Source organism: Oryzias latipes, chromosome 12 (genome assembly GCF_053564925.1).
Source record: "Oryzias latipes strain Hd-rR chromosome 12, Olatipes_Hd-rR_3.1".
In the NCBI taxonomy this organism is placed as follows: domain Eukaryota; kingdom Metazoa; phylum Chordata; class Actinopteri; order Beloniformes; family Adrianichthyidae; genus Oryzias; species Oryzias latipes.
Window position 1 is genome coordinate 7626377 of NC_136248.1, and position 19708 is coordinate 7646084.

Genomic DNA, 19708 nt, shown 5'->3' on the forward strand with positions numbered 1-19708 from the left:
GCATTAATAAACACCAGTGTTTTTTAGAACATTGAAGGTTCAGCAAAAAACACTTAACCTTGTTCATAAATAATCGACTTTAGATCTCAGTTAGTAGTGATTTTGTTCTGCATTTGGCTTAGTGCAATCTGCAGAAAATGTCATGCCTGTTTTGAACCATTTCCTTTCAAACTATTATTCTTGTAATCCTTGGTGAGCAGTGATCTTTGTTTCTTTTCAAAAACGTAGGTTACATTTTTTTCTCCAAGTTTGGTCCAGTCAAGGAGCAGCACAGCAAAGGCAGAGCAGGGCGATCTAGATTCACATCCAAACCAGATTCAACTTGACACTCTTTCTTCACACAAAAATAAAGCCTCGAGGCATCACAGGTTTCTTCTGGCTGCTCTGGATTTGACTTCAGCCTCAAACGTCTTTTAGGAATGTGCTCATTTTTATTTTTTCCAAGCAGGAAGTCAAACAGGTTCCCCTGTAATGGCGAGAGAAAGGCGAAGAATCTTCTTGGACTTGGGGCCTGAGGAGTCCTGTGGAATCGGTGTTTGTCTGGCTGAAAAACACCAGGCATTAAGCAGACTTTTACCCTGCGCCGGTGCGTTTTGAGCCTGATCTAAACCGCTGACCGATGATGACGAGGTTGAGAGCAGCCTGCAGCAAGTCCACGGTGAAGCAGGACCATGGCTTTGGACCGACGTGGTGGATGCACTAGACGTGGGGCCTGGACTGGAGAAGTGGGCAGAGGTGTGTCCTGGAGATTTGGGCGTGGGAACAGCGGTCCTCAGACAGCGGCCGTGCAGCACGTTGTGAAAGGCTCTTTTAAACTCCTGGCTGAAACACGGGTAGATGATGGGGTTAATGCAGCTGTTGAGGTAGCCCAGCCAGAAGGTTATCTTAAAGATGGTTTCAGAAGGCTTACAGGACGGGAAGATGGATCCTGGAAACGACACACAAAGGAAAATGATAAAAAGAGAAAAATAAAAAGAAAACTTTTTTTTCCCCTTATAAATTAAACTTTTTTTAAATGTCTTCTTCAGTTGATATAAAGGATGAAGTTTCCGTCATCATAAATTAATGGACAACAGCCTGAACCGTCCGATGTGAAGAGGAGAATGGTCCACTCATTTCTGACAGTGGTCCTCCCGTTGGGCATTATCCATCTTATAGCATGGTCACTTACAACAGACATGAATACTAACTCAAATATCAGTACTTTAATCTTGTTATGTTTTAGGTTTAAATCGCTTGTGATGCGTTGTCATGATTATGGCCACCAAGCCTTCACCAACCTCGCTCTGCAACAGCGGAGGAAAATGATAAACTGTATCTGCTGAATGTCATGATACGGGATACAAAGCATCATTTCAGAGAGAAAGTTCACCTCATACTGCTTGTTTGTCCAGATAATGAAGCAAAGGTTTGTTTCAAATAAACAAAAGTCCACATTTAGTTTTCTAGATCGCTTTTATTGAGATAAATATCTACCAATAACTCTGATCATTAAATGTTTATCAACAAACAAGTTCTTCATTAATTATTACTTATATCATCATCAAACACATATTTGCTCTGTATCATGGCATTAAGGAAATAAGATAGAAAGACAAACACATTAAATGCAACATTGTATTTGATGGCAAAATTTGATAAACATGTTCGTCACAGAGATATTCTTCTTGATATTGTGATAAACTATTGAAAAATGTATGCCAACATATGTTCCAAGTGTCTGTTGCTCTGGCTGCCCACTGGTGTTTGGGCCAGCACAATAATTTCAAATACTCAGGCTATGTGATTGGAACTTTTTGTCTTTGCACATCATTCATGTAGCTGCTGATCCCTGAGGAGAACACACAACAGCATCAGTCATGGAGACACACCTTCACATCGTCCACAGACTTTTGTGAACAACAAAAATCTGAGTTTAAAAAACAAAGAAAAGAAAGCAAATCAACCAGAAGGAACAACAGAGCCGGCTGTAGCGCACAGGGATGTAGTGAAGCAGTGAAATGAAGGATCATCCAGTTTAGCTGAACTTCAGTTTCATATTAAACCTCAGAAGCCACAGAGTTATAGACATACAAATCGATGCGTGTTCTGGAATATTCTGTGTGTCAGTAATGATGGTGGAACATCAGGAACAACTTTTCTTTTAGAAAGTGAAGACATACATTCATTTTTTTTGTTGAGGCACAAATGTTTAAAGTTCTTAATGTTGCAGAATTTTTTTTAAAAACAAAATTGACTTTTTTTTAAACTCAAATGTTTGAAATCATTTGATGGTTGACTTGAAGTGGATCATGAGTCCAGATTTTTCTCACTGCTTAGCAACATTTGGTATCAAATTCATGGATGACGTTCCCTATGTAGAAATAATAAACATAAATGAAAGACAGACTTACGGTTCCATTTAGGATGTTCAGTTATAGTTTATTGTCCAATAAAATACCAGACGCCATAGAACTACAGACCCTTTCCCAAACATTGCAACTTTACGGAAAAGTGTATTCATTGATAAAATTCCATGCAAAATATTAAGCTTTCATAGAATATAGATTCAGGGCATACAGTTTTTTATTTTTATTTCAAGTACTATTTGTCTACTTTTACATAAATTTGGGTTCCAGCTCATGAAACTTATAAAAACAGCATTTTAGATCATTGCAATACTGTAAAAAAAAGTCACCATTTACTTCTGAGTTTAAAAAAAAAGTTAGATAAAGACAGAGATTGTGAGCACATCAAAGCAACCCAAGTAAAGTATTTTTAAAACAAGATGTCCATTTTCAATACTTGATGGGAATCCTTTTGCCTTGAAATTTGCCTCAATGCTTTGGTTAGCTTGAACATTGCATTGGGACCAAGGAAACCCAGATTTTCTTGTGGTATGGTGCCGCTCATTTCCCTCTTAATAATACCTATGTATTTTATGTGGAGTTTAGGTCTAGTTATTTGGCAGTGCTATGATGGCATGGGCATCAAACCAGTTTTTGGAGCTTCTGGTGAGTTTGGTAGATGATTAGTTGGAGAAACTTAGTTTAAGCCATTCATACACTGCAAAATTTGGCCACATGTCTCCACAACATTCAATTTATTTGAAATTACCATTTTTTGATGGTTTAATGAGCTGGAACCCCAGTTTATAAGTAAACTAATAAATCGCTGAAGTCAATAAAACAGTGGGCCCTAAAGCTATTCTATGAAAGTTTATTATGAAAATGAATAAACTTTTCTATGATATTCTAATTTGTTTGCAAAGGGTCTGCAAATCCTATTAACAATATCTTCCCAAACTATGTTGAAACACTGATGCTCATAGGCTTTTAATATGCAACAAGACTGACGGCTAGCCAGTCTTCACACTGGTTGATCAGAAAAAAATCGTTTGAAGCTGTGAACTAATTTACAATAACTGCTGTATTCTGACTTCATTGTTCTCTCTGCATTTGACTTTCTTCCAAATCAACCCTCCTCATAGTAGACAGAGACATTTTCAAAAATCTGATTCCAAGTCAAATTGATCAAAAATGTGTGTATTTATTTGGATTCTCTGGTAGACTGTGTTATTTGAATGGTTGAAATGAAACCTTTAATGTTGAAAAAGAGTTGTTAAATAACAGTTTATCACAACAGTACTGCATAAATGTCAGATTGAAATCTTTTAAACACGCTTAAATTCCCATGAGGCTGAGTCTCTGTGAGTACAAAGGAAATGAAAGCCCCTGCTGTGCTGAGCTGTGTCTTTCCTTCAGTTTTCTTTGTTTTCTTCTGTTGTTTGTTTCCTCTCAGGTTATCATTTGATGTTTTTTTTTTGCCAATTTTGCCAATTTGTGTGGCTCTACACCCCTGTTCTGCTGTCATGATGACACTTGGTTTAGGGCTACCACTTACTGGATTTTCGCTCTGTCACTCTTATTGAAATTATTGGGTTTCTGTTTATTCAGGTTTCCTTTCTGTTCTGTTGGATTTTGTTTTGTCGTTTTTTTTTTAATTTGCTTTCAGCCAGACAAAACTCTTGCAGTAGAATACATTTATTTTCACATACTTAATTTACATCTTAGTTGGCATTAACAAACTTTGATTGGCATAAGGCTCCGTACAATTCCAGGAGATAATTTCCATAAACTTTAGGGTAAGAAACCCCGAACGGAGCCCACAGGTGGAAACCGGGGAGGAGGGTGGGCCGACGGATGCAGCGCTGCGGTAAGAAAGAGAATGAACGGCTGCACACCTGGACTTAAATAGAATGCTGAACAGGTGAGTTAATTAGCTACCGCCCTAGGGGGGGAAGAGACTGCAGAGTTTTGGCTGCCTGAAAGGCGAACTCGTTCGCTATTTTATTCATGTTTTTCCCTATTTCTGCTTTTGTTTTATGGCACAAAACTCAAACAGAGAAAATGTTGAAAACAGCCCGTGACCGTCGTGCTACATTCACACTGGGCATGTGCAGCACGTTTGGAAGAGCCTTGGTGTGAAATGTCAAATGGATGCAAGTCTTGTAAATCTTGCTCCAGGCTTTTTAGTTCACAGCTCTATGAAAGACTTGGTGTCACATAATTACGGCAAGATACAAACTACAATTATTAATTTGTCCTGGCCAAAATGCACATACATGTGCGCTTACATAGACTTTTCATTGTAAGCGCTTGCTTGAACATGCGTTACCAAGGCTGGTAACTTCAGAAGTTCTTTGAGATTTTTAGTAAAAATTTTACAGAACATATTGTCTAATGAAGGCATAAAAGTGCACATTTTTATACCAGAATAGGTCTAATTTGTCTCATCAGTTGATTTTCACAGCTCCGCTCCACAGAATCGGCCGTCACCTCTTATTATCTGAACTTAAGTGAGCACTCACTATAGGACGCAGAGATTTATTGCTGGTGTTCCACCTTTTCTGCTGCAGTAAAAAGCAGATGACACTCGTCATCTGAATTGTTTTTGAATCCAAAGGAATAATTTGGAGAATTTGCAAAGGCTTCAATCCGAGAATCTTGGCGTCGTTGCGTGTGTGCTGTGAGCCGGAAAGGTCTGTCTCATTTCAAATGCATAACAATCTCTCTATGACTGGCTGCCTCAGGGATCTGCAGGGTGACTGTGGATGCCTCCTGGCATTACAGCCCATTAGGTCTCATGTTTGTTATCTATAATAGGTTTCTTAGGAGGGAGCAATGGTTTGGTTCATTCCATTTCATCTCGCAGTGAAAGCCTATTCGCCTATTTTGTTTGTTCTATGTGGCTGCTTGTAATTGAATTTCTTGATGCCCCTGCAGAGAAGCCGTATAGGCTGTAGGTTCTGCAGTGAGGGGAGAGGGCTGTCCCTGATACTCAGTGAACAAAACAGACGGTCAGCGATTTACTGCCAAAGAATTAGCTTTGATGCAATTTTAAAGTGCTCAGTCATGTCTGGGCTCCTCATGTTGAAGAATCGCTTTAGATTTTTTTTTATCACTAGAAACAGTGTTGTTCTGCTGACGGCTGTTTGCTCCTCGTTTGAGGGTCAATCCGTTTTCTGAAGGGAAATCTCAGACACTGTCAGAGTAAAAGAAAGACCTTAAGACTCAATTTAATTGATCCTATAAGGGGGAATTTTTAACACCAAGACACCTTCATGTTTTTGTGAGACGGTTTTACTAAATCCTTTATCGTGCAGGTTTGCTTTTGGAGCAGTGGTCCCCAACCCTGGGCTATGGACCGGTCAGTGGGACAGTTGGTATCAGGCCACTGGAAAAAACAACAACATATGACCTTCATTTTGTCCATTGAAGGAAGTTTTATTTGGAAATTTGGACGCATGTCAAATCATCTGCTACTTTTTTAAAGTGACAGCGCCAACTGCTAAATTGAAACACTCAAGCTAGCAAAGTTAACAAAAACAAACGTGTTTGGAAATGTTGTTTTAGCAGAAAAGATCCAGAGAGGAAACAGAAGAAGAGTACGGAGCCCGTGTCCTGACATTAAGATATAAAAATATATCTTGTTCCCACAGATTAATATCTTGTTCCCACAGATTATTATCTCGTTCGCACGAAATACTATTCCGTTCCCACAAGATACTATTGCGTTCCCACAAGATACTATTGCGTTCCCACAAGATACTATTGCGTTCCCACAAGATACTATTGCGTTCCCTCAAAATACTATTCCGTTCCCTCGAAATGATTAACTCGTGCGAACGCATTAATTATGTCGTTCGAACGCAATAATTATTCCGTTCGAACGCAATAATTATTCACGTCATAAGTCATTCACGCGGATATGCTCTCTGTACGCCGGCAAAAGCCGCTTTCAGCGGTAACTTCCGTGTCTCTGTGACCCATATTCATTCAAAAAGGGAACATGAAAAACAAAAATGATCACTTTATTACCGTCTCAATGAATATAAGAAAAAAAATCAATAGATTTATGATAACTAGGCTGCTTTGTCTTACGATAGCTCCTGCTAGGCTACTACTAGCTCCGCCGCAGAGCTCTTTGATGTATGCCGGCATTTGGGCAACTGGCTGGTCGGTTGACAGACAGCTGATATTGTAGTTTAGGGTCGAATAGGAATAATAATATATAATAATGCACTTACCTTTAGCTCGTAGCATAACAACAATAGCACTACATCACGTTTCCCAGCGTGCTTTGCTGCCAATCATTGGTCTTGTTGTTAAACCTTGGTCACAGGGACACGGTGATTGGCCAATGATTGGCTGCAAAGCATGCTGGGAAACGTGACGTAGTGCTATTGTTGTTATGCTACGAGCTAAAGGTAAGTGCATTAGGCGAAGCAGCCAGCTTAATATGATATTTTTCAGATTTTCATCGAGACAATAACAGATCGACCATTCTTGCTTTTATTTTTACCCCTATTGAATGCTCACAGAGACACGGAAGTAGCGGCAGGAAGCGGCTTTTGCAGCAAGATGACTGAGGGCGTACCAGATCATCATCATGTGAATGAACGTGAATACGATGGATGCTTTTGTGCTTTTTAAAATAAATAAATCTGTTCTCTAAACATCTTCCGTGTCTTCAATGCAATGTAATGAGACACACACAGACAGAAATGTGAAGGTATCTGCTGTAAATCTATGATGTAAATTAATAACAGGAAATGATCGGCTAGTCAGTTAGCATGTAGCCTAATAGCCTTCGAATGTAAAGCGACTGACTGCTAAAGTTAATAAAAGACAAGTCCTGAAAATTTTTCCTATTTTATAGGACATCTTTTAATTTGAATTTGTCTAATAAAACACACGAGTTTTTAGGCTTTTAGACTAGAAAGACTGTTTGAGTCAACATAATACTAATGGCTCTAAGCTGAGAAATGGGAAGTGAGGCTAAAATACAAGTAGTAGAAATAGTGAGTCGTGCAGCAATCACATCCATACTTTACTATTCTACAAATGCTGTAGAAGTTTACATTGTTTTATTTAATTTTTTTTGTGTAATAAATGGTACTTGTGTAGCTCTTTACTATATTCCTTGAAGGCCCGAAGCGCTTTACAGTCACAGTCCCATTCATCCATTCACAGACACATTGACACCCTGAGGGCGACTCCGCTGCAAGTCCATAACCACCAGGAGGAATGTGGGCTTCAACGTCTTCCTCAAGGGCTCTTCGACACATGGGTGGGCAGATTGGGAACCAAACCTTCCAACCACCTCTGCACCATGGCCTCCCTAATAAGTAATACTGTAGTTTTAATCAAATAGTAGTCTAGAATTTGAATAAAATCCAGGAGCTCCAAGGTTCAGTTTGAATAAAGTTCTAACATTTTAGTACCAAACTGTACAATGACATCATCAGAGTAGTCCCGTGTTAATAAATGTCACTAAATGTTTCTAGCCTGATGAAAGGTTCGGAATTTTCTGTAAAAATAAAATAAACTACTTACAATTTTTCCACAAATATTCACTTTAAAAAGAAGAACACAACAGACTGAGGCTGCATTACATTTTCCTTGTCAAAAGGATCATCGTCATAGCAACCACATCTGACTGGGAGAATGATAACATCTGGAAACAGGAACAGGTTCTGAATTTTTAAGTACAAATAAAAAGACAACAAATTGCTCAACATTTTTGCTTTCATTTTCTTCAAACATCTTTTTGACTTAATAAAATAATAAAATGTTGACATAATAAAAATGTATTTAATTGTTTTTTGTAGAGAAATCCTTGGCAGGTTCATATCCAGGTGACCCAGTAAAATAAAAAGACCTATTTATGATTCATTATCCAATTTGTTGTTGTGTTTTTCTTTAACACTCCTTGACTGAACAGAAGTGTAACAATTGAAGAAATCCTGGAGCTCAGTGGTTCAGTTTTAATTTAAAAAATTGTAATTAGTTTTTTTTTCAGCTTTACTCTAACTTCAAATAAAATCTAACATTAGACCAAATATAATAACTGGATGATTTGAGCCTCTGAGGTTTCTAAAAAAATAAATCGTTTTGTATTTATGTGAGTCAAATCCCGATATGTGATGATAGATGATGGGTAATGCTGGGGTGTTGGTCTCTGCTCATCAAAGGTGCTTCTGACATGTCTGTCCTTTTGCAGAAAGCATCAACATTATTTAAAGGTCTTATAGCAGGAGCATCACCTTTGACCGAAAGCAGGTTCGTTGCTCATTTTTGGTTCAATTTTCCAAGAATGCATCACAAAACCATCTTCTGCAGATTTCTGAACTACGACAGAGTATTAGGGCAGCCATAGGAGAAGAAAAAAGAAAGCAAATGTAAAAGAGTAAGGTCATCAAAATATGAGAAAAAAGTTAAACAATAAAAAAAAAGAAAAAATAAACTACAAAAAAAATACAATGAAAAATGAAAGTTGTAAAGCTATGAGAAAAAAGATGACAATTGAAAAAACTCAACATAACAAGAAAAATAATAAATACAAAAAAATTAAAGTTGTAAAACTTTTTGAAAATAGTCATATAATTATGTAAAAATTACAATAAAAGAAAAGAATTTTTTTTAGTGGCCAAACTTGGTGTTGGACCTGACGGAACTGGTGTTGGACCTGACGGAAAAGGAAAGGAGGGAGGAAGAAAGAGGGATATTAGAGGGGAGGGATAGGAGGGTGATTATAGAGGGGGGGGGTAAAACCATGAAGCAGCATAAAGCAACATGTTTCTGGATGGTTATACTCATTACAGTGAGGTTCAGATGTAATACACGTCTATGAGGGCGTGGCCTGTCCAAACACACACTCAGATGTTATAACATACCTGTTGGCTCCAAAAAATATTCCCATGTCTACATGTACACATTATCAATAATGTTCACACACGCATACTTATGCCTTCAAACCAACTAGTGTGAAACATTTCATTCAATCACGCAAACTATTTATGTAAAGGTGAGCTAACACCTGTGCTCCATTGAGTGTTTATGTTCTTCTAAAATGGATGATGGAATGTAAAAAGAAGGAGAGATTGATTGTTTGATGGGCGACAGTGGCTCAGGCGCAATCGAAGTTTTGGTTCAATCGCTGCTCCCTCAGTCAACTGCTGTTGTGTCCCTGAGCAAGAGACTTCATCATCCCTGCCTCCAGTGTTGCTCCATTGGTGTGTGAATGAATGTCCCGGTGATGGTCAGAGGGGCCGTAGGCGCGAACCGGCAGCCACGCCTCTGTCAGTCTGCCCCAGGGCAGCTGAAGCTACTTCGGTAGCTTGACATCACCAAGCATGAATGAATAATGTAAGCTCTTTGAGCGTCTGGAAAAGCACAGATAAATCCAGTCCACTATTACTAATATTATTATTACTTCTAAACTGCTATGTTGTTTTCTATGAATTGTTTTGCCTTTTCATCTGCACGATCAAATTCTGATGACAATATAGTGACTCTGTGACTCAGCAGCCATTTTGATCTTTGAAAAAATGCATCGTATTGCATTCATTGAGAGCAGGTGTATCCAAATTCCGGCCCATGGGCCAAATGCCACCCTTGCATTTGTCATAAAATCAATAACATTCAGAACATTCTTTCTATGAACCGTGAACGATTCCTAAATGTGACTGGCTAAATTTCAAGATAAGCTGTAGTAAACAACAACCTTTGGCTGCTTGACCATCAGCGCCTTAAGGACAAAATGTGAGGAACACTTTTGTTTCTGTGATAAAAAACACAGAGGTTTGTAGTTCTGAATAAGATAAACTACTATGGACATTTTCCTGTGCACATGATTAAAATATAGAAGTTTACAGTGAGCTTTTATTAGTGAAATGTGTAACATTTCATATAAACCTGATTTGATGTTGACCAGAGTGCGTTTTTTCTATTATTTATGTTCTTCAAAAGTAAAAATGTATTTAGATGTTTTTCTGTTTTATGTAAAGACATGAAAAGTATCCCATTACACAAACATTTACCTTGGTTAATTTGCATCTAACTTTGAATGTTTGGTGCTCACACATTTTCGCCTCACAGATTTTGGCCCTCTTTCATCCCTGATCTGGAGAATCCATAGTTTTTGCAGAAAAAATCTACCAAACAGCAACTTCTCCACGTAAAACATAATTGCTTAATCTTTAGCAGCTCAATGGGATCGTTTATGAGCTAAAGTGTATCTTTATGAGATGATGATGCAGTGTTTGTGAGCTAGATCAGCATGTGTCAAATTAGTGTAAATTTCAGGGTCAAAATGTTGTTAGAAAATAGACATTTAACCTAAACTGACAACTTAAACAAGTTATTGGAGGACGGATTAACTTTAATGGCTCTTCTAAGAAATCAATAAACAATTTTGTTACAAAATAAAGACCAGCTAGCAATATAGTTTCTTCTTTCTATTTCATTAGTTTTAATAGGGCTGTAAATTTGCTCAATCACGCATTCCAATTCATAGAATGTGTGGTTTTATAAATTTTGTTTTACCATGAAAATGTTTTCATTTTGTGTCTCTGATATGAAAAAAATATCATATTACTCTTTTCTATTTAAAAAAATAATAATTTCTTATATTGCTCAATGCAGCTTTTTTCGATAAACTTAAATTGTTGAGTCATTTAGTGTTGAGTTTCAGGGATAAATGTGCATTCATGCATGTACATATTCATTAAATATCATTTTCATTTTTCTGCGATCTAAACCTATCTTTAAGCTGTTTGCTCTATATGTTCTATTTCTGTGCTTGAAGGTAGAAAAACAAACAAAGCAGCAAATTACATTCCAGCCTCTGCTAACAGACAGGATCACGTGTGTCAGACAATTTTTTCACAGCAGCCCCTTGGGTTTGTTTAGCTAGTGCCTTAAAAATATTGAATTAATGCCAGGGAGCAAAATGAACTGGTTTTAGCTGATAAAACGTTTAGTGCTCTTGTAGCTGCACACATTCTGTAGCATGTATTGTACATTAGAATTGTCAGGGAACAGTTCACAGGATTTCAGATTTACTGATGAAAGTCTGGCAGACTTTCATCAATCTGAGGAAAACGGAGGAAAATAACAACCTGAAAGACGTTTTTTCTCATCCTTGGACTTAATAAAGAGGCTGGCTGAAAGATTCAAAAAGGTATTCATCAAATTACATTTACATGAGAGGTCAATTGACTTCCAACTCCTTTAAAAGACATTACTCAAGTAGTTTGCTGGAATCAGTACTACAGTTACATACGTTTGTGTTTTACAATTTACTGAAGTATTAGATATTTTGTTTAAGACTTAATGGCACTTCTGAAACTCCAGAAGGTGAAAGCGTTGAATGTGTTTGAATTCAGAAAGCAAAAAAAAGAGGAAAATAACTTCAGCTAATTGAATCAAAAATGAAAGGTTAACATGGGAAAATAACCTTTAAACAAGGCTTTAATGAGCTTCTAACTAAAGTATTTTGAAAGTGTTTTAATAAAAAAGAAAGATAGAATCTGAAAAAGAGGAATGGAAATTGACTACAAAAATACAAAGTATCAGCAATTATTGGTAAATTGATATGATTCTCTTTTGTATTTAAGTTAATTAAGTTTTAAAACGTGTTTGCAGGTTGCAATGTGGTGCAGCTGTTAGTGCTCTCATCTCCCAGCGAGAAGGCGCTGGTTTAAATCCCACCAGGGACCTTTCTGTTTGGAGTTGCCATGTTCTCCCTGCATGTGTGTGTTTTCTCTGGGCATCCCCCAACAGTCCTACAACATGCTTCATAGGTTAATTGGTGACTCTAAAGTGTCCCTAGGTGTGAGTGTGCGCAGGAGTGATTGTATGCCCTGCGACAAACTGGCGACCTGTCCAGGGTAAACCCCACATTTGCCCCACAGTAGTTAGGACAGGCTCCAGCAACCCCGTGACCCCAAAAGGGATAAATCAGGTCAAGAAAATGGACAGATTGATAGAAATCTATTTAGAATGAGTGTTATGGCCACCAAAAAAGAAAAATAATAAATTTTTGAATTAAAATATGCGAATAAAACTATGAGGAAAAAAGTAGTTATTTCAACTTTAAAAAGTCTGAAAATTACACTGAAAAAACTTTCACATTGAATGAACATAAAAAAATTATGGAAAGGATTTCCACCTGATTAGAAAGCTTTACTTGAACAAAAATGAATCATATTGGTCCTACTTAATGTATCTAGGTTGGGTCAACTTAATGTATTTAGTTTGGGTCAACTTAATGTAATTAGGTTCAGCATAATAAATTTAAGTTGATTCAATTTGAATACTACAGTTGGACCCAACTTAACTTAATATTGTTGCTCACTTAAAAAAAAAAAAGTTGATCAAACTTAAAGGAATCACTTTAATTGGGAACATGAATTGAATTAAGATTGTTCACCTTAGTTTTTTATGTCTATCCAACTCAATTTAAAATGTTGATCCAACTTCAGTTTTTTATCATTTTTTCTTTAATTTTGTTCATTTTTCTAAAGTTTCAACCTATGGGCCTTGTAGTCTCCATATCAAAGACATGACTGACCCAGCCACATCTCGCACTATAAGGCAGGAGCTCACGTGTCATGAACTCAGATCTCATTAATGGGACGTACTGTTCTTCTACACACAAGGGGGTTGGTCATCATCCTCTCCCAAACTCTAACTCATGGTGCAGAAAATAATAAACATAACAGTTTAAATTACCAGTTCAAACAGAGTAAAAGTAGCTAGACAACAAAACACATGGACAAAAACTCACACTTAAAACCTAGTCTTCCCAGATAGGCAAAGAAAATGGTATCCCACAATTCCTTGCGCTGCCTTACGTTATTACGTCATGACGCATTGACAGCTTCACACCAAAGTTACACCAACTTAACTGAATTAAGTTAATTTAGAGTAAGACAACTATGTCAGACGTGACAGATGTGTTATTCTTAAGTTGAATGAACTCAAAAAAATGTTTTATTTTCACCAAACTAATAATTAAGTCGATCATGTAAAAAAGTTCATCTTTCCAACCACAGCCCAAATACTCTTTTTAGAGTGCTGTAACTAATTTAAAAGATGTTGGTTCAACAAAATGAGACTATGCACTCCTTAACTTCCCTAAGGTGGCAATATTGCACATGGAAACTTGTAAAATGCAAAGAAGAAGACGGGCTCAACAAGGGTGGAGTTAACATTCTGCAGCGTTCAGGCATTCCGTGATGTTGAGCGTTCCTCAGGCCACAGCCAGGTGTAGTTGAGGAATCTCGCACAATCTCGTGATATCGTGAGGTTATCCGGGCATAATCCAATTTAATGGTATCATGTTGGATCAACATGATTGGAAGTAGCAACCATTAAATTGATTATTTGACGTGGATTATTGGGGCTTGTTCTGGCCCATGAACCGCTGTGAGAAGAAGGAGAAAAAAAACAACGGGAGTAAGAATTGGAAAACAAATAAGAAAGTGAGTGAAGATGTTAGTGTTCAATGTGTGTACTTTTTAATGTGTTATGTGTAAAGGCCATGTAGGCCCCAGGTTGAAGGTAAACTGAAGGATGCTGGTTTATTGTTAGCTTTGGTTACCATAGAGAAACCCAGTGTGCAGAAAGACCACAAACGAGAGGAGAATCGAGTTTTGTAGGACTCCGATGTGCAACCCATTACAGTTACATGTACCACCGCACGTTCTCACTCTAGAGCAGTATCTACCCCAGACAAACAAACCTAATGACAGATACTGAGAACCTGGAACCAAAATACATCTGAGTGGAAACAACTGAGGGGAACTTATTACCATTATGTTACTTTTAATCATTAAAAATCAGGCTAGCAATAATCTAAGGCATGGGTATAAATACTTATTTGGATGAATGTGAAGTTGGCTTTTTTATTTGAAGCTCGTTTCTTTATTTCATTTGCAACATAATTCCTTTTTTTGTGCTTGGATGGTTACTTTTGTTGTTGTTGCTGCAATAGCGTCTCAGCCATCGTAGAAAAGAAGAAGAGTCAACATTTCTAAGACATAAAAATATGAAAAAAGGGTAACACTTTATATTAAGATTCTTTAACAAGCTTTGTAAACACATTAACAAGCATTATAAATTAATTTATAGGGTGTTAGTAATACATTTATTAGTACAATAAGTCTAATAAGGTTTATTAAATTACTTAGTTAACACATTTACAAGCATTATTATTAGGATTTTTCAAGATGCTAATGATCCATTTACTGATATTATAGGTGCCTAACAAATGTGTCAGTGTTGATAAGCTTAATAAGATTTATTAACAACCTTTGTTAACAAATTAAGAAGTATTATTATTGTTTAGGGTTCTAGTAAGATATTTATTAGCATTACAGACGCCTGACACAAGCCTAAGTGTTCATAAGCTTAATAAGTTTTATTAACTAACTTAACAAATTATTTGGCTTTATTAATGTGTCAGATGCTAGGAAGATATTTATTAGCATTATAGATGTCTTGCAAATACCTTAAAGTGTTAATAAGATTTATTAACATCTACAGTCAGACCATTGTCCTCTAAATATTACTATATTACTATATTACCATATTACTAAACTGCTTATAAGCTTTACAAATGTATTAATTAACTTTGTTAATAGTTTATTAATTGTTTTGCAGCACCCCATCTAAAGTGTGGACGTTTTTTACCACAAACAACCACAAAGCATAAAGATTGTAAAAAGAACTTTATGACATTAAAACAGACTAAACATACACAAATCGTTCTGTAAAAGATATATAAAAATTCAATTCAGACAAATAATTTTTTTAAAACATATATACTGTTGTTGGATGACTAGCAACATAGCTAATAAGGATAAACTATTAGCATCTATCCTGAGTGAAACATTCATTGCAAATCCCATCACCAGGACTCAGGAGACAATTCTCTGCATTCAATGCCAACAGCATTCAACCACATTTGCCTTGCTTCAAAGTCCACAAGAAAGTTACACAAGCCAGTCATTTTTGAAGAACGAAGACAATAAACCTACAGGAGCCATGCTAAAGCTAACACGCTAACCTGCCCATCTTTGATTTTGAATCAAAGATGGGCAGGTTAACTAATGTCACCATTGGCTAATGAATCTGTCAATCAAACTCATCAGCAAAACAGGCGTGCTCACTTTCAGCCAATTGAATGGCCTCTTAGACTTTGCTTTCACACAGGTGACGAAAAAAAGCCCCGCCCATCTTTGATTCTGCACCGGTCGGTCGTTAGCGTGTTAGCTTTAGCATGGCTCCTGTAGGTTTATTGTCTTCGTTCTTCAAAAATTACTGGCTTTTGTAACTTTCTTGTGGACTTTGAAGCAAGGCAAATGTGGTTGAATGCTGTTGGCATTGAATGCAGAGAACTGTCTCCTGGTGATGGAATTTGCAATGAATGTTTCACTCAGGATAGATGCTAATAGTTTATCCTTATTAGCTATGATGCTAGTCATCCAACAACAGTATATATGTTTTAAAATTTTTTTATTTGTCTGAATTAAATTTTTATATATCTTTTACAGAACAATTTGTGTATGTTTAGTCTGTTTTAATGTCATAAAGTTCTTTTTACAATCTTTATGCTTTGTGTTTTTTTGTGGTAAAAAACATCCACACTTTAGATGGGGTGCTGCAAAACAATTAATAAACTATTAACAAAGTTAATTAATACATTTGTAAAGCTTATAAGCAGTTTAGTAATATGGATTTAGAAGACAATGGTCTGACTTTAGATGTTAATAAATCTTATTAACACTTTCAGGTATTTGCAAGACATCTATAATGCTAATAAATATCTTACTAGCATCTGACACATTAATAAAGCCTATTAATTTGTTACGTTACTTAGGGTAGAAGATGTTCATGATAGAGTGAGGTGGAAAAGGATGATTCGCTGTGGCGACCCCTGATGGGAAAAGCCGAAAGAGAAAGAAGAGAGTTAGTTAATAAAACTTATTAAGCTTATGAACACTTAGGCTTGTGTCAGGCATCTATAATGCTAATAAATATCTTACTAGAACCCCAAACAATAATAATACTTCTTAATTTGTTAACAAAGGTTGTTAATAAATCCTATTAAGCTTATTAACACTGACACATTTGTTAGGCACCTATAATATCAGTAAATGCATCACTAGCATTTTGAAAACATCCTAATAATAATGCTTGTAAATGTGTTAACTAAGTAATTTAATAAACCTTATTAGACTTATTGTACTAGTAAATGTCTTACTAACACCCTATAAATTAATTTATAATGCTTGTTAATGTGTTAACAAAGCTTGTTAAGGAATCTTAATATAAAGTGTTACCGAAAAAAGTTGTAAGTTTTCAAAAGTAACGTTGTTAAGATATGCTTAAAAAATGGTCGTACTTTTACAAGAACAAAGCAATGCTTTGCTCATAAATGTATAAAAATATTGACTTTTTTGTTCTCATAAATTTATTTATTTACTTATCTTCACGGCAGCCATAAAACTCTGTCATCGATTGGAAACTATTTTTCAATTCCAATTGATTGGCGACCTGTTCAGGGTGTTCCCCACCTTTGCTCAATAGTCGCTGAGAAAGGCTCCAGCAACCCCGTGACCCCAAAAAGGGATTTAGCAGATTCAAAAATGGATGGATGGATGGATTTTCCCCAAATCTGCTAGAAATGCATAAACATGACCTAGTCTAACAAGGATTCAAAGTTGGATTTTTTTTAAGCTTTCCAGCCTTGATAGGATTGGTTCAGAAGAATTTAGGTGTTACCTACCGATGGGTAAAACCAGGAAGAAGGGAAGCCAGCACAGAACAAAGCAGCCCACAACGATTCCTAGAGTCTTGGCTGCCTTCACCTCTCCTGAGAACTTCATCAGCTTGGGTAATGGGAAAGAGGGCCGTTTGTGCATGGTGGCCTCCTCTTCATCCTCCTGTCTCCCACAGTGAGCAGCTTTCCCTCTGTGTTTCCTCAGCATCACCCCCTCCATCTCCACTCCTTCTCTTTGGCTCTCCTGCAGGCTTTTGCTTACTCTTTTGGCCACAGTGTAGACACGGCAGTACATGGCCAGGATGATGGCCAGGGGAATGTAGAAGGAGCCCAAAGCAGAAAACAGAGCATAGCCTGGCTCCTCTGTGATCCGGCACACCGTCTCGTCTTCTGGGTGAGGCTCCTTCCACCCGAACAGAGGGCCCACAGAAATGGCCGCTGAGAGTCCCCAGAGGGCGGCCACCGCTGTCAGGCCTCGCCGGCCGGTAGCTATGGCAGGATAGCGCAGCGGGTAGCTGACGGCCAAAAAGCGGTCGATGGAAATCACACAGAGGCTGAGGATGGAGGCGGTGCAGCAGAGTACATCCAGGGCAGCCCATACATTGCAGAGGGAGCGGCCGAACACCCACCTGCCCAGGGCCTCAGAGGTGGCGGAGAAAGGCAGGACGGCGGAGCTGAGAAGGAGGTCTGCCGCTGCCAGGTTTGCTATGAAGTAATGAGTCACTGAGCGCCATTGGTGGTGCAGCAGTACAGACAGGATGACCAGAATGTTGCCGAACACCCCAAAAACTACAAAGACCACCATCACAACCCCCAAAACCACCGCTTTGGCCACGTCCACGTCCATATGGGTGGAGGAGCTGCAGTTGAAACAGGCATCTTCAAGTGAGAAGATGGTCATGTTCTCAGCAGGAACCATCATGAGCAGCCAGTGACTTCTTATCCTGGAGGGTTTTGTGCATTAAAAACACCTCTGTCACATTCCTCAAAAGATGCAGCATCTCTCAGCTCCATCCAAAACAGCAGACGCATACTTTTCCAGGGTGCTCATTCCCAGGATTCCTTGGCCGTCATTTACACATTGACTAGATACTCTGCCAATGTCTGTCACACTTCATATGTAAATATTCATTAAAAATGTGAAGGGAAAAAAGAAAAACTGAATTTAACTGGGAGGCATTGGGTGGATCTTTGATGTAATTCCTGCGGAGCAAAGGAAAAAGAGAACTTTAAAACAGATCCATAAACACAAGTCCCACTCTGACCATCTTCTGATCCATTGAAGAAGTGATCCCAGTGGTCTTTTAATTATGATTATTCTATTTTTGACCCAAATCAGAAACCCGAAACTAGCGCATGTCCACCACCTACAGTTGGAAGAGGCTTGGTGCGAAATGTCATAGAGGTGCAAATTTTTTCTGAATCTTGCTCCAGGCTTTTTCTTTAACAGCTCAATTCCAATTTATGAAAGACTTGATGTCATATTGTTGCGTCCAGGCACAAACCGCAATTACTAATTTCTCCTTTATGACCAATTTTCAAACCGTTGGCACCATCCAAACAGTACTACCAAATCTGAGTCCCTGATTGGTCAAAGTTCAACCCGGTTTAACTTGCAATGCATGTTCTGTACTTATACAGAGCTAAAAAACTATCCTGAAAATGTGTGTAGTGAAAAATGAACACAAGATTCTTAAACACAGGACTCTGAAACGCACATTCTTGGTGTTTAAAAAGACATTTCACTGAAAGTGGTCACTTGAGCACGCGTTGCTGAGGGCGGTGGGAACATAGCTAACAGGATCAAAACACCTGTAATCTTACTTCGCGGATTTTACCTAACACAAGTCGTATTTTTATTCAATTTAGTTTTTCTTATACAGCCCAATATCACAACACAGTTGTCTTAACAGGCTTCACACCAGTAATTGTACAAAAAAAATCGGTATTCAATACAATAGCTGATTGCTAAAATGAACGGAACAGACTAAGCTCAGAGGCATCCATGCCCTTATACGCTCCTTTTCGGTGAGGAAAAACTCCTAAAAAAATCTGATTCCAGGAAAAAAAAAAGAAGAAAAAACCTCATGCATGTCCCTGTGAAGGAAGGATCTTCTCCCAGGAGGGACACGCGATGTACCAGGACTATGGCGTACAATATTGGAGCTATCCAATATCAGTTTTGATCCAGTTGCCACCTCAGACGAGAAAAACAAAGACGTACACGGATCTATCTTAAAGTGCATGCATTAAAGAAAAAGTATTTTATTTAGAGGAACTCATGTCCTCAAAACACAGATCAGGCATCAGAGAGGTATGATTACAGGGGAACAATGCCACCTTGCTTTTCACTTCATCCCAGCTCCAGCAGCAGGAGTGGAGTGGATGCTTCAGCAAACGGCTGGCAGTTTCCAGAATTTACTCAGTGAAACTGCACCTGCAGACAATGCAGGATGTGACTTTACTTTAACCTTTGTTAAGCAGTGGGACACCTCTTCAGAGAGGGCGGGGAGGACTTGGATTGAAAAGAAACATGCAATAGAATCAGAAGCAGATCAGGGGTAAACACAGAGACACTGAGGTGGACATAATGACT

At 37.8% G+C, this 19708-nt stretch overlaps 1 protein-coding gene across 1 annotated transcript; it reads right to left on the reverse strand.

Annotated features, from left to right (window-relative positions):
• Positions 1 to 307: 307 nt before the first annotated feature.
• On the reverse strand, positions 308 to 18171 carry adra1ab (adrenoceptor alpha 1Ab). Its single transcript, XM_023961178.2, has 2 exons — positions 17119 to 18171; positions 308 to 928 (listed from the first exon to the last, which is right to left on the reverse strand). Exons 1-2 carry the CDS (start codon positions 18032 to 18034, stop codon positions 453 to 455), a joined length of 1392 nt encoding a protein of 463 aa, XP_023816946.2. The 5' UTR covers positions 18035 to 18171; the 3' UTR covers positions 308 to 452.
• Between the last annotated feature and the right edge of the window lie 1537 nt (positions 18172 to 19708).